The sequence below is a fragment of the Zea mays genome, chromosome 1 (genome assembly GCF_902167145.1).
Source record: "Zea mays cultivar B73 chromosome 1, Zm-B73-REFERENCE-NAM-5.0, whole genome shotgun sequence".
Classification (NCBI taxonomy): Eukaryota; Viridiplantae; Streptophyta; class Magnoliopsida; order Poales; family Poaceae; genus Zea; species Zea mays.
The window spans coordinates 116,745,279-116,760,330 of NC_050096.1; the positions used below are offsets into that span (position 1 = coordinate 116,745,279).

Consider the following 15,052-nt stretch of genomic DNA (forward strand, 5'->3'; position numbering starts at 1 on the left):
GGCAAAGGACATAAATCCCTCCACAATGGTCGGGAGCGCCAACAACTCCTCTTGCAGCCACTCGAGGCAGCGAAGGCCTGACTCTCGGTCGGGCACTTTGAAGTCAGCGGTCCGCGCGCCCAGCTCGTGGTATGAGTCCATGAGCTGTTTGCGCGTCCGCTCAACTTCCGAGCGCGTCGAAGCCTCGGCCCTCTCCATGCAGGCCTGCAGAGCGTTGAACCGCGTCTCCCATTCCTCGGCGCGCTAGCTGGCGAGACTACCCTCCACCCGCGCCAGATTGGCCTCCGCCTGCGCCGACTACGCCTTGGCGAGGGCCTGATTAGCCTCCCTCCTCTCCTCCGCCAGATGGCGCCGGAGGTCAATCCTCTCACCCTCCAGCGCGGCCACCTTCTCCGTCAGCTTGCGGCACTTGCTATCGGCGGCCGACTTTTCCCGGACGGCGTCAGCATGATGCGCCCGAAGTCTCTCGACTTCGGCAGACACAACTGCCATAAGGGCCTCCAACGCCACGCGGTCAGCGAAGTCAGCCGCCTAAAAGACAAACATAAGACCACAATCCCAACGAAAGCGGTAAAAGCCGAAGTCTAGCCCAACTTACCTGACTTAGCCGCTGCGACACCTCCCTCAGCCGGCGGGACACAGTGCCCGCTTCGTCCTTGACGACGGTGAGCGCCGAAATCTCACCACCAGCGCTAAGAGCGCTACCCTTCGCCCCAGACACCGTGTTCGCCACCGCAGGCGGAACAACAACAAGTCGCCCCTCGCCCGATCCTGCAACGTATCAATAGTCACAAAAAAACTCGGGCCAACGACTTACCAGTGAGATAATCATCCACACTAATATCAGTGTCGAAATCGGCAATGCGCTTCCCCGGCGAAGGCAATTCTCGGGCCTTCGCGGCTCCGGCCGAGGCAGACTTGGCTCCGCCGGCGCCGGCTGCCTTCACGACATCCGGCACCTTGCTGGTCCCAGGGGCGGCCGACTTCGCCGCCAGCGTCGGCTGGCTACCGCCGGGGGCGGTAGCCTTCGCGGTCCCCCGCGCCCTCTTCGGCCTAGCCTCGGGCAGCCTGATGACCGCCCAGCGCTTTTGCGTAACTTCGTGATGATCCTTGTCCATCACTGCCGACACAACAGCGGCAATATTATGTCCATAAAAGGAAACACTCTCAAGTCATGAACCATGCGAGAAGTAAAAAAAGTCTTCGCCAGCCGCGCGGGGGATAGGAACGTTCTTAGGCCACCAACCCCCGGTAACCTTCAGCATCTGCGCCGAAGACTCCCGGAGCTCAGGCGAAGACATCCTTCCCCCGGGGGCCGCGCATGTCCCCATCAATTCCATAGCAAAACTATCGGAGACCCCCAGTCCTCCATCGCAGTACCTAGCTTCCTCTTCTTAGTGGATGGGGCGGTCGCCGGCGCGGGGTCGTCTTCAGTCTCAGCCGCCGGTTTTTTCCCGCGGCGGTCGACATCGTCTTGCCCGGGATAACCGACGTACGGCAGACGGTTCAACTCGAAGACCCTATTCAAGCGATCGTTGGATCCGCGTATAACCCAACTATGCTGGCCCTCCGTCTTTGGCACGTAGCGACCAACAATCCGCACCGCCCCATCCTCCGCCTCACGCACGAACGCGGCGGGATCTCGGCCATGCAAATCCAGTGTGAAGGCGGGATTCCGCACCAGCATCCCGCCACGGGAAGGCATCTGGCGAGGGCATACTTCGCCCAGCGCCCAGCCGCGTGCCAAGGTCCACACACCATACGCGACAAACTCCTCAACCAGATCACGCCCGCTACTCAGGCCGGCCGCGCACCGCAGGGCCCCTTCGTCTGCATCCTCCTCCGCTACTTCAAACCGTGGGTACGCTGAGTAATAATGCGAACACATCTCGGCCACGGGGAGCCCCGGATGGTCTTCGACTGTGCCCTCGGCAACGTAGAACCAAAATTCCCACCAGTTGCCCCATTTATTGCGGGCACAGGGAACCAACTCAACGACTTCCATCGAAGTCTTGCCCGTCTTCGGCGTAAACGTGCAGGATCCAAATTGAGCAATCTTATTTCTGATTTTCCTTTTCTGCCAGTGCAGACAATAATACTTCGCGAAGACTTCGACCGAGGGCTGCCCGCCGAACGAAGTCGTTGCCCAGACATATTTCGCTAGAGCCACCACGGCATTTGGCGTCAGCTGGTGGACCTGGACGTTGAACCTACGCAGGACTTCTCCCACAAATCGATGTGCGGCCAGACGAAGGCAGCGAAAAAAGCCTCGAACACAACCAACTCGCCTTCTGGCTCGGGGACCTCCTCTGTCCCCGGGACACGTGCCACTCCACCGCCGAAATAACCAAGCTGTTGCATGTCTTGCACGCGGACCGAGGACATCCGCGACACGCTGAACTCCACTGTGTCACCAGCGCGCAACTCCTCTGCCGCCACATTGCTCAGCGTCTCCTCGGACGACACGTCGGCCGGCGGCGTAGCGGCAACAGATGTAATATCCCAAAAAAATGTTGTCTAAAAGTTGATCTTCGGTGCGTGGATGTGGGAAAGGGTTGTGATCCGTTGGATGCAAAGGCAAAAGTCATCTGGGGTGTCGGTTCTTTTCTCCCACAAAACCCTAGGGGGGGCCACCCCTTTTCCCTCCACCCCCCCTCTCTTGGCCGCCACCCTCCCCCATTTTTCCCTTGGTTGGGCGTCCCCTCTTCTCCCATGGCAGCCGCCCACCATTTCTTCCTCCTCCATAGATCTTTCCCTCCCTCACGCAGCAAGGATCGAGAAGAGGAGGAGCAAGATGGATTGAAGAGGAAGAGAGGATCAAGGAGATGTTCTACCCCCCCCATCTATTGTAGATTTTCTTGGGGAAACTCTAGGTAAGGATGGGATCCTTGTTCCTCCATATAATTATGTATTTTTGGAGGTTGTGGATCATGTGGATTGAAGAATTAGAGGTTGGATTAGATGTGGGGTTAGGTTTTGATCTCGAATTTAATTTCTGCAGAATGGCAGATTCGACAGTTTCTGTTCATGCCAGTTTTCCGTGGTCTTAGTGGCCTCAAAAAAATAAAAAGTTTATATATGAGTCGTAGATAAGTTGTTGATCTTTCCGTGGCCGCGAAGAACACCTCAATCGGACATCAGAACAGAAAGTTATGGCAGTTTCATTATAGCAGTTTTTCAGTCTCATAATTCTGTGCAGAATCTGTTCTCTTAAGAGTTAGGCAATTTTATCAACAGAATTAAACTGTGAGTTGGTAAAAGAAGTTGTAGATAATTTCATAAGCTTTCCAGATTGTTAAAGAGTGCATTCATATGATTTGTGAAACTCCAGTTATGTTTGTTTTACTGTGGCTGTTCCTGTTAACCTGACAAAAATGAGTGGGTCTGTTCACTGGTGGGTTTCATCTAGTAAATGGTCGAATTGGCTCTTCCAACTATGGAGACTTTTGTAGAGGGATAAAAGTTCTTACTTCCAGCAGAATTTCATAATTTTTGGTTCAGTAGTTTGGGAGATATCGAATTTTAAAATTAACCATACTGCTGTCTAAAACAGATTCAGTCAGTTATCTTGTCAGATGTTTTAGAACTTGTAGATGGCAGAATTTAATTATCTATTGAATACTGAAGTTGTAGAGTATTTTATGTAGATACTCCTAGAGTATTTGTTTGATATCACCGCTCTTTTAATTTTAAAGATACAAAATTAACAAACAGTGTTGCTGCTGTGTGGCATGTGGTTCAGGGTGGGAGTCTTTCCACTGGGTCTTGGTTTCAAGTGTAGGGGTGTTTTGTTGATTGATGGCAAATGTTTGTGAAATATTTGTACTAAGTTTTATGCCCGCTAGCAGGTGGCTACACTCCAGATCATGCCTAGTACATTTCTTCTTCTTCGATGAAGGCAAGTGAATGTAGCAGTGGTTGCTTCCGTTCTGACCTGTTATTTCTATTGCCTACACTCTAATATTCAAAAGTATTGGATTCTTTCATAATTGAACTCTATGGTGATGCTTTACTTGCTTGCATTATACTGATGCTCAATCGTATATTGATGATGATTATGATTCGAGTATGACTCGTGAGATTAATTCACACCCCTGAAGGTAAATGAAGTATTATCTGAGGTTGTATTGTATCTGAAGGTAAATGAAGTATTATTTTAGGTTGTATTGTATGTGAAGGAAGTGAAATATATTGATAAATGTAGCATGCCATATACATTGCATGATTCACTTGCATCTGAAGTTTTGTCGTGACCTATGGTCCGACCGTACCGGTACAACTTAGCATCGTACGTTGCCCGAGGAGGGGTACGATGCGGCTTCATACCCTTAGAGGTATGAAGGCAGAGGACATATGCATTGCATTCATATGCATTCATTGAAGTGGTATTTGCAGATGGTGTGGTTTTATACTCTAAGAGGTATGAAGGCAGAGGACTTACACATTGCATTACTATGCATACATTGAAGTGATATTTGCAGGTATTGTTGATGCAGGAAAGTGTTATACAACCTATTGTGGTTGTTCGAGGAAATGAGATGGCATTGGTTATTTTGGGACTATTGAGTTCTATATCTACAAGTATTTCTGATCTCAATTGTGATCCCTTTAAAATGTTGATTAATTCAATTTTTTTTGGTTTAAATATCTCGTCGAAACAATTCACTTGCTGAGATGTTTCATCTCACTCTTGCATTACTCAATGCAGGTACTTGATTCATGTTGGGAATGAGGGGAGTAGCAGCACGTCCACCTTCACTCTCATAATAACGCTGCCCAGGCACAGCCATGATTTAATTAGAAACTTCTTGTCAAAGGATGTTTGTCTTTAACTAGTCATGCACACTAGTTAATTCAATTCATGTCGTTATGGTTATCTTCCCATTGCTAGCCGATTATTAATGTCTAGTATGTTTTCTTATCATGATATCTGCTTATACTCTGTTGCTTCCACGTTTATGCAAATTTTCAAAGGAGATGCTGTCAAAGTTTTATATATGAATGTTAGTTGTGTAGTTTAGTAGCATTTCAGGATGTTTGGGGATCCTGGGGTGTTACAACAGAAGAGGAAGAGGACGGCATCGCTATGTACCGTCGGCGGCGGCGGGCGGTCTGCTTCACATGGGCCAGATCTCCGACGAGCAAGAGCAAGGAGGGCAGAAGAGCAGCGAGCGGTTTGAGAAGGCGGTTAGGGTTTTCGCGGAGCGCGGAAAGATAAAGTTAAAAACGCGCCGCCCCCCGCCCCCTTTTATACACAGGGCGCGGCGCTTCGGGAAACCCGCAATCCAACAGTACGGCGTCAATCAACGGTCATGTCAAAAACCCCCGCGGAACCACTTCGAGCGAGGGCAGCGTCTCCACCATCTAGCGACGTCTTCGGCACCAGATGACTTAGTCGAACTGGTCCCTCGAAGGGCAAATGTTGGGGCGAAGGCGAAGACGCCACCCTTCGCTCGATGCCTTCGCCGACCTCGCTGCACCAACGGAGGCAAGACGACGGGCAGACTTACCCTTCGTCCCACACATCGCCGGACGAAGACCTGTGACGAGGTCATCTCATCTTGCGACCTCGTCCAACATGGAGGCCCACGTGTGATCCGGCCCATTGTAACAGGCCCTGCGTGGCCGCTGCGCATTACGGGCCTAATTTGTAAAGGTCTCCCTGTAATTACGGTCTGTAACCCTGCTTTATGGGAATATTCCGGGGATGACCTAGGTGCCTGAGGGCACATGCGTCCTTAACACTGGACGCTGGGCACTTAGATACCTATAAATACCCCCGCACAGTGCCCTTGAGAGGCTAGATTAACAGAGTTATTGCCATCTCGAGCAAAAACCCTGTTTACATCGCTACACTCCCCCGTTGGATCAACTTGCTCCGGAGAGCGAGTTCCAACATCAGCCAAGGCAATCTGGCTCGGGCTCCCCTTTAACATGTTGCACGGGGGTCTTGTTTCTCTGAAGGTAAGTTCTAACGGACTTTGGACCAATTTATCTTCATCTTCGTCAACTTTGACGTAGAACCATTCCGATTTCTAGCCCGCCATCCACTTGCTTCGGTAGTTGATCACTGGGAACTTTGTAGTTTTGCGGTAAGCAAAGTTGTAGCAGCCAAAATTTTCATGCAAACCATCTCCCCTAGCCTTGGTTTGGTAGTGCAGTTCGTGTACTCGACAGAAACCTTCGGCGAATGGTTCCACCCCCTGGCTTCGGAGGGCCCAGATATAAACACTCAGCATAACGATAGCGTTAGGCGTCAACTGATGAAGGTAGATCCCATATTTCTTCAACACATTAGCAATCATCTTGTTCAGAGGGAATCTTAAACCAACTTTAAAAAGACTTTTGAAAACCACCACTTCATTTTTTTCCCGGCTTCGGTATAGATTCTTCTCCACCAAAATGAATCAATTCCTTCTTTGCTTCACTAAGATAGCCCAGCTTCACCATCTTAGGAAAATCAGCTTCGGAGATGGTGGACTTTCCGAAGTCTAGGTGGCTAGGCTTGCTCGGCACTTCACTGTTGTAATCATCTTCGGAATCAGTTTCTTCAATAGCAGCCCGTTCTGCTTCGGCAGCAGGGATGTCCTCCGGTGTTACCAACCCAGAGCGCTTCATTGCTTCCGAAATAGGAACAGTCTCAGTAGCTTCGGTCTCATCTCCCTCACGATCGACCCGAGCAGTAGAGCGAACTCTGGCAATTTGATTATGACTTACTTGAAATTTTTGGTGTTGACTTTTTTGTTTTTTCCGAAGCTCTTACTCTTGTGCCGAAGCAGAATCACAAGCGAGGTTTCGTCTGAGCACGATGATTAAGCTTCGGCTATGACTAAAAATTTGGCAGCAAAACAGTGCAATAGCAATGAATGTTGTGGTAACTTCACACCTACTCGTCTGTTTATATAGTGCCGCAGGTGGGAAGGTGAATCGGCAAGGTCTCCAGCACCGAACAAACAGTCACCCACACTCACTGAACGGTGGGCCACAGGGTCCGAGAAGGTGAATCGCTGGCGCGCGCGTAATTGGTGCAAGATGGGGCGCGCACGACGATTATTTTAATCGTTTCTTGCCAACAAGCTCAGGGAAGGTGTTTTTTGGATCTTCGGTGTCCCGAAGCCTAGAAGACTTTTTCACGGATCAAGCTCGTTACGAAAAACGATCTAGCACCGCGAAGGGGCTACTGTTGGGGGTATGCTTCGTAGCTGAAGATCCTAAAAAGAACACCTTCGAAAGGTCTTTTCAGAAGCAAGCGCCGAAGCTATTATCTATAAAGCTTCGGCACAAAGACAAATCTCAGGATGAAGGGTCGAACCGACTTAAAGATGAATTGACTTAAAGACCCATGATGTTTTGTGTCATTATTGTAGTCGATTGTAAAGGACATAAATGTAATTTTACGCAGGTTGCATCCTGTGCCTATAAATAGGTGAACAGTATCTCGGCACTGTTCACGCGATCCTGTAATCACTGGCACGTTACGCTTGAATTATTGCTTTCCGTCAAGGCGAAGGTATAAATGTGCCCGAACATTATGTTTTAATATTTATATATTCATATAATAAAATATATGAATATATTTTATGCTTTAAATTTCATTTCTCATCGTTTGTCGTTTTACAAGTATGATCACGAAGGTGTAATCTTCGTGATACCTTACTCGTGGCCTTCGTCCGAAGTTCATTAAATCCTTGGGGAGATAATGCTTTAGCGGACGAAGGGCATTTATGCTTAACATTTTTGTGTTGCCTTGTTCTTAATTTATAGCATTTGAGAACAAGTCCCCAACAGAATCCTTAGGTATCTCAAGCACACCCCAAGCGTTGGCCTGTGGTATCTCAAAGGAGCTACTTTTGATTTAATTGGCAATTCCGATTTGGATTATGCCGGTTGCAAAATTGATAGAAAAAGTACATCCGGAGGATGCCACTTGCTTGGGAGATCACTAGTTTCATGGACCTCTAAAAAGCAAAATAGTGTTGCCTTGTCAACCGCCGAAGCGGAATACATTGCCGCGGGTGCTTGTTGTACACAAATTCTTTATATGAAACAAACTCTTCTAGACTATGGCGTAGTTCTAGAAAAGGTACCTTTGTTGTGTGACAATGAGAGTGCTGTTAAAATTGCTAATAATCCCGTACAACACTCTCGCACCATGCACATTGATATCCGTCATCACTTCCTTAGAGATGATGTTGTTAAAGGAGATATTATTTTAGAAGGAGTGAGATCGGAAGATCAATTACCGGATATTTTCACAAAGCCTTTAGATAAAACCTGCTTTTGTATGTTGAGGAATGAGCTAAATATCCTTGATCTCAGAAATTTTACTTAATCTCAAAATGGTGATGTCAAGCTTGCATGGCATGTTTAAATTTCTTGTATTGCATCTAGGGCTTGTCTAACCTAGTTAAGATAACCGCCAACAAAGCGAGTGAAAAAGCTTAACTCGGGCTCAAACTTGACAAGTCCTAGCGTTTAAGCTTTTTGGTACTTAAAATTTTATTCACTATGCAATAGTTGGTTCTTGAGATATTCATGTGGTACTGCACTTAGGGGAAGTATTCAACACTCAATTCGTTCATGAAACCTCTAGTGCAAAGCCGAAATGCAAATCTCACCATTTGCCTATTTTCTCTAAAAACTATTAGCCTATTGTAAAGTATTTTGAAAAATATGAGAGAATATGTGAGGGTACCAGTACCTGTCCCAACAGGTGTTCTTTTGTGTGCTTATAAGTTGGGACTTGGTTTGGTTCAAAATTTCCTAGAGAATTTCAAAATTCCCTATGTCTGGGCTCACCGGACACTGCATTGTGCAATGTCCGGTGCACCAGCTGGGCGTGCGTAGATCTGTTCCTATGCTCCCCTGTCCGATGGTTGACCGGACAACTACTATGCGTTGTCCGGTGTGCACCAGATAGGCACTGTAGACTGTCTGGTGTGCCCATAACCCTTTTTTTAAAAATCTTTCCCCAGCCCGAGCCCGTCAATCATTCCTCCCCTCTCTCAACTCTGTCTCTAGCTCTCTACGATTTGCCTTCACCTCCTCACCAGCGGCGATCTCCAGTGAGGTTCTCCGGCGTAGTGCTGCTCCTGCCCGAGTTCGTGCTCCCCCTTTCTCTTGGTGAGCAACTCCTGCTACTCTTCCCCTCTCTATCTCTGTTATACACTATGCAGGGTGGTGCTTCTCATTCCCTTTTGAAAATCTTCAATTCCCTGTGAAATCTTGTGAATCCCTGTGTGCCCTTGTGTCCCTAGCACTTCCCTGCAGGTTACTCTCTCCCTTCGGGAGGTTCCACACCCTAAAATAGCCATTTCACCGTCGTTTCAAAATCCAGGTGCTCGGTGAAATGTTTAAACCACTCAAAATTGCTCAAATCGACCCTAGCTTTTTCCAACCCTCAAGACACTTCCAGTAACACTCTCGCCAAAATTCACGCCTATCCGATATCCTAGACACCGGGTATTCCTCTTTTTCCCATTTATAGCGATCATTTCTGAGTCGAGTGCCAAAATTCCGTTTTCTCCGCAAAACTTCAAACCAAGCACACACTTCACTCATATTCACTCATATATGCCTATCTGTGAAGTATAGACTCAATTCCAAGTCATTTCATGCCTCATTTTGAATTTCAAACTTCCTATGGCACAATTCATCATTCAAACGCCTTTTCGCGTCGTTTGACCCCTGTTTCTCCAAATCACTCAGTTTTTGTGTCTTAACTCTCTGTGTATGTATTTATTCACATTTCATATACTTATGACTATGTGATTGATACATGCTCACCTCTTCTGTCATTTCAGTGATCGCGCCTGCCCGTGTGCCCGTCTCCTGTCCTAGATCTTTTCTCTCTCTAGAGGTTTCTAGGTAGCTATCAGTCTATTTGAGATCTTATCGTCTACTCTCTACTTTTGCTCATCTTTTCACTCTATCATGCAACAGTCAAGTCAGGATGGTGCGGACAAAGAATGTCTCATCATCAGGGGGAGGAGACGACGAGGACACTACTAAAAAATCACCTTCTTGCAATGGGCAAAAATCGTTGCGATAGACCATAAATCGTTGCGAAAGGCACCAATTGTGATAGAACAACTACCGTTGCCTGCTGTTGCAGAAAACAGAGTGGCAATAGGCTATAGCAACAATTTTACGTTCTGTTGCAATTACTACATCTTTTGCAACGTATTCAAGTGTTGCAATAGTTCGTTGTTACAATGGACTATTCTGTTGCAATAAGTTATATTGCAACATTTACGATAGTTGCCAAAAATTCTATTGCCACAACATATTTCATGGTAATACGTGTTAATGCCACGTTTAAATCTGTTGCAAATGGCTTTGTTACCACAAGATGCTTCGTGGCAACAAAACACTAGTGCCACACAAGTGACTCATGGCAACAAGATGTATTGCAATGCAAATAATTTTGTTGCATTTGATCATTTTGCAACATAATGTGTCTCGTGGCTACATGATCTTTTTGCTATAAAAATTATCTATGGTAAGAACCGTTATAACAACAACAACAAAAATATCATAACTAATGATGTTGCAACAAGAAGAAAAGGTTGCGACTATTGAAGTCCCAACGAAATAGATCCATGGTAATTACATCTTATTGCAACAAAAAAATCATTGCAACTGAACCATACAACAACTAATAAAACCGTTGCATTTACACATATTCAAACCCACAATTTATACGACAATGCATTTTGCATTTCTATTGGGTATAAAATGTTATGCAAAAGAATTATATTTTACATCAGTAACGTCAGAACCAAAATTGACAACCATAATATTTGTCTCTTGTCTCATATATAAACTATATCCATACCATAAGTTGTAACAAATAGGTTGCACCAAATAAATAGTGGCCAAATACAAATTAATTTGATAACATAGCTCACAATCACAGCATCCTCGTACTAGCTTGGATTGTGATAACATAGATAATAAACTACTCAAGACTAGCAAATTATTGGAAGTTTTTTTGCCATCGTGTACCCCTCCATCCCCTCCATTGATGCAAGCGATGGTTAGCTAGGCTGGCGACGATATCACGACGACAAGGAACCTGTTGGAAGTGTTCAAAACAATAATTAGTAAAGCTACAATAACTTGGTTAATCATTAGTGGAAGACTACAACTGTAGTGCCTACAGCTACAACTACAACTACAACACAACTCCTAGCAAGCAGCATCAGCAGCAACCATCAGCAAGCAGCAAGCAGCAACACGCAACAAGCAGCAAGCAGCATGCAGCAAGCAGCAACAACAACACGCAGCAGCACGCAGCTAGCAGCGGCAAGAAACAAACAGTAGCACGCAACAACAGTAAGCACGCAGCAGCAAGCGTTCTACTCTATCTCTACCAGAGAAGGCAGCTGCAGCACCAGCCTAACAAGAGCGAAAACAAGCTACCAAATAAGCATGCTGCACAGAGCCACAAACATGTGTACTGCTCCTATGGTTAACTAAAATCTGTTTAGGCTACTAAAATCCATTGCATGCACAACTACAAAAGAAATAAAAATAGATTGTGGACATACCTTAAACACACTTTGATAGAGCTTCTTAAGTTGATCTACCTTGCTTCTCGCTTGCACTTGCGGATTGTACCTATTATCATATTCAGGATTACAAAAACAAAACTATCAAAAAAATGTTGTAAAACAGTTTATATGATCATAATGCAAGAACATTTGCATTCCATACACATTCGCTTCTTTTGTTGCCCCTTGCCTGCACACGTCTTGTCACAGCATTCCTTAGAGTGTAAGAGCTAATATAGTTTGTTGGCATATTGTCTTTCTTATTGTTTGTGTCTGGTGTACGAACGTTGTTTGCACTACTTGGTGCAGGTGCAGGAGGATCAGCTGGGATGAGTTCAGGAGGTTTAGTAGGGACAACGGAAGAAGGATCGATTGGAGTGGTGCTTTCACGGTTGCTCTGCATTAAACAATTGATCAAACAATTTATGTTGCAAAAGTTTCTAATAGCAATGATGGTAAAAATACAAATATCAAATTTTATACCTGTTGTGCTACAGCAGCAAGGGCAGCAACCATTTCTTGCCTCATTTCTTCTCTAAGCACTTGTCTTTTTCTTTCTTCTTCTTCTTGCAGTGCTTGCATTTTTTCCTGTAGTATTCTTTCTCGTTCTGCAACCTCACACGCAAGTTTTCATTTAACAACTGGACCTGACTTTTGAGTTCAATGTTCTTTTGGTTGGTTGCAACCGTGGCACGAGCTTGTTCGAGGAACTTTGATTCCATCACTTGACTTCTTGTTGGATATCTTGATAGGTACCCATGACCATGAAGTCTGTTTGCCTTACATCCTGTTGTTTCCTTGAATGTTGTTTGGAAAATAGCATTTTCCTCTTCTCTTGTTAGCTTAAATCTTTCTGTTTGATATATTTTCTCAACAATTTTCTCAGCTGCCTTCTCCTGAAAAGAACAATATAGTTCAAGTTAGCTCAATTCAAATAAGAATTCATGCCCAGTATTTTAAAGTATGTTTTAGTAGTAAGCTTTGTGATTTACTCACATAAATGCCACGTGAAGCCTCTTCCGACCATTCATCATTTTTACAATGAGTAATCATCCAAAGGGATAGATCGGTTGGTTCTATACCAGTTTCTGGATCTCTCTGTAATGTGAAGAATGTATCATACAAGTTTGTCATTAATCATGGAAAATAAAGTAGTGGTCATATCATTACCTGTTGAAAGCTTATTTGGGAAAAAGTTCTAGAACCCATTATATGCTTCGTTCTTTGTTTCTGACGGTTTTCCGAGTTCTGGCTGCTTATTTTCTAGAAAATAATAATAGTTGGAAATGAATTAATAAATAAATCGCTAGAATCATCCATATTATGCAAGTGCCAATCGTTAAAGTAAAGGAAATGAAACAGCAAACCTGGAATTTCTCAGATCCAAAATACAACATCATGTAATGCCACTCGACGATGTCTACATCTTCAGGCTTGTTTTTCATCCTTTCAGCATAACTATTGTATGCCTTGTATGTTGAGCTTAACGTTGATCGCCATCCTTTGTATCTCTCCTTAGCAATAGACCAGATCTTTTCATGCGCGTCCTCATTGGTTAGAAACTCCCACCTTCGCTGTTTCAGTTTTGATATAAAGAGAAGGTTAATTGTCTAGTAATTTGGGAATAGTAGACCACTAATAGTTCTAGCTAACTGTTAGGGCTCAAGTAAAGAAATTTCACATACCAGTACGTCAGAGGCTATAGAAGATCTAACATTGAGCTCTATATCTTTCCACTTTTTCACTCCAATGAGTGGTGCCTTTTTCTTTGTAAACAATACGATTTCATCCACAAAAGTGCGAGCGTTTGGTCCTACAGGACCTCCAAGCTTAGATGAAAATTCAATCTTAAGTTTGTGATCACCGTTCTTGATTCGCTTGGTGGCTGCTGCTATACCCTTAAGGGTACCACGCCCCTCCTTTTTAAAGACTCCATCGTTATCTACATATATACCAATAACATCTGAATGGGTAGAAATATTCAAAGTAGAAGATTGCAACATTTGAATAAAAAACACTCTTAGTAAAAAATACCAGGATCTCTTTTCCTATGACGTCTAGCATGAGATGGCCAATTAGCAGTAGGTTTGCTGCTGCCATGAATTTCTTCATCTGATAATATTAGGTCATCATTGCTTTGTCGTTCATACAATACTGCGGATAGCATAGGCATCAGTTACATCTCTAACAATTTGCGAAAATATACACTATATGTTAGTAGGCTGTAAATAAAAGAAATTACAGATATCTGGAAGATCGCCTTGATGCCTTAACCATTCTTTATATGTTTTGATCGTATCCTCCCTGAAGTCATCCATTAAATCTGCACTTAAACAATATGTAAGTTTAACTGTGGAAACTATAACATATCATGTATTTAATGTAATGAGTTTGACATCTTAACTTACCCGATTCTGGATTATCATGTTGTAGTATTGCAAGCCACTCCTTATATGCATCAATCGACACTTCTATAGTTTCTTCATCAACATTTGTTCGCTGCCTTGGACGCTTGATGGGAGTTATGCTTACCTCTAGATCACTGGGTGGATCTTTTGTGAGCACAAAACTTATTGTTCTCTCATCCATGTTATCAGACAGCATGGCCTCTTCTTGGTGGATGTAATCAAGTGCCAATAGCCTGGATCGATCAATGCCACATCGTTTCTTGTAAAACAAGAAGTCCCTCCCAGAATATCCAAGTTTCGATTTTATGTACACCACATTGTAAAAGGCAACATAAGCTTTATCAATATTTACTGTGACAATTTCTTTTCCAGGTTGTGCTCCAATGCAATGGAATTTCAAGGTCCATATCTCACCAGTCAACCTGCAACACAAATTTATTCTAAGCAAACAATGACTAAAATAGTGTTGTAAAAAGATTTCATTCAACAATTAAGAGGTATGAAAACAATATACTATAATTATGATCTGCGCCAAGGCCAAAGCAGTAGAGAACAATATGGGTAGATAGATTTTTACTTGTCAGGAAGATCAAAGAAGACGTTCTTCCCGGCCATAATCTCGTCCACAATCCGTGTACCAAGTTGGCTACCATTGTCGTTGGTGCACATATTAGCTTCATTGCTTGTCGGCTGCAAACCTCCTTGAGTCGTCATCATAGGTCAGGAAAATAGATGCTGATAGGGCAGGGAACAAAAAAATCATGTAAGTATAACAATAGATTGGTTTATGGAATTATGTGCAGTAATAGATGCCGACGGTAAACACCAACAAGTTTATTGAGTTCTATGATGTAAGAGCAGCAGAGGCTGCTCTTCGGTCACTGAATAAAAGTGAGATAGCTGGAAAACGAATCAAGTTGGAACCAAGTCGTCCTGGTGGAACACGCAGAAAGTATGCCTCTGATTTAGTTTTCAAGGCTATTTTCTTGTTACAGCTTCTCACCAATATTCTGAATTATATATATATATAATTATATATATATATTTATATTTGCTGGAGCTGTCATTTTGCTGTGGTTCTGGGTGCCA

The 15,052-nt window shown here is 44.3% G+C and overlaps 1 protein-coding gene and 1 long non-coding RNA gene across 2 annotated transcripts; both read right to left on the bottom strand.

Annotated features, from left to right (window-relative positions):
- Positions 1-10,697: 10,697 nt before the first annotated feature.
- Positions 10,698-11,949, bottom strand: LOC109943668 (uncharacterized). The gene is made up of 3 exons (XR_002266727.3): positions 11,719-11,949; positions 11,553-11,622; positions 10,698-11,077 (listed from the first exon to the last, which is right to left on the bottom strand). It is a non-coding gene; the product is annotated as an uncharacterized lncRNA (long non-coding RNA).
- An 897-nt stretch (positions 11,950-12,846) lies between these two features.
- Positions 12,847-14,693, bottom strand: LOC109941372 (uncharacterized). Its single transcript, XM_020542153.1, has 7 exons — positions 14,541-14,693; positions 13,964-14,385; positions 13,798-13,878; positions 13,590-13,709; positions 13,241-13,497; positions 12,923-13,129; positions 12,847-12,861 (listed from the first exon to the last, which is right to left on the bottom strand). Exons 1-7 carry the CDS (start codon positions 14,678-14,680, stop codon positions 12,847-12,849), a joined length of 1,242 nt encoding a protein of 413 aa, XP_020397742.1. The 5' UTR covers positions 14,681-14,693.
- Between the last annotated feature and the right edge of the window lie 359 nt (positions 14,694-15,052).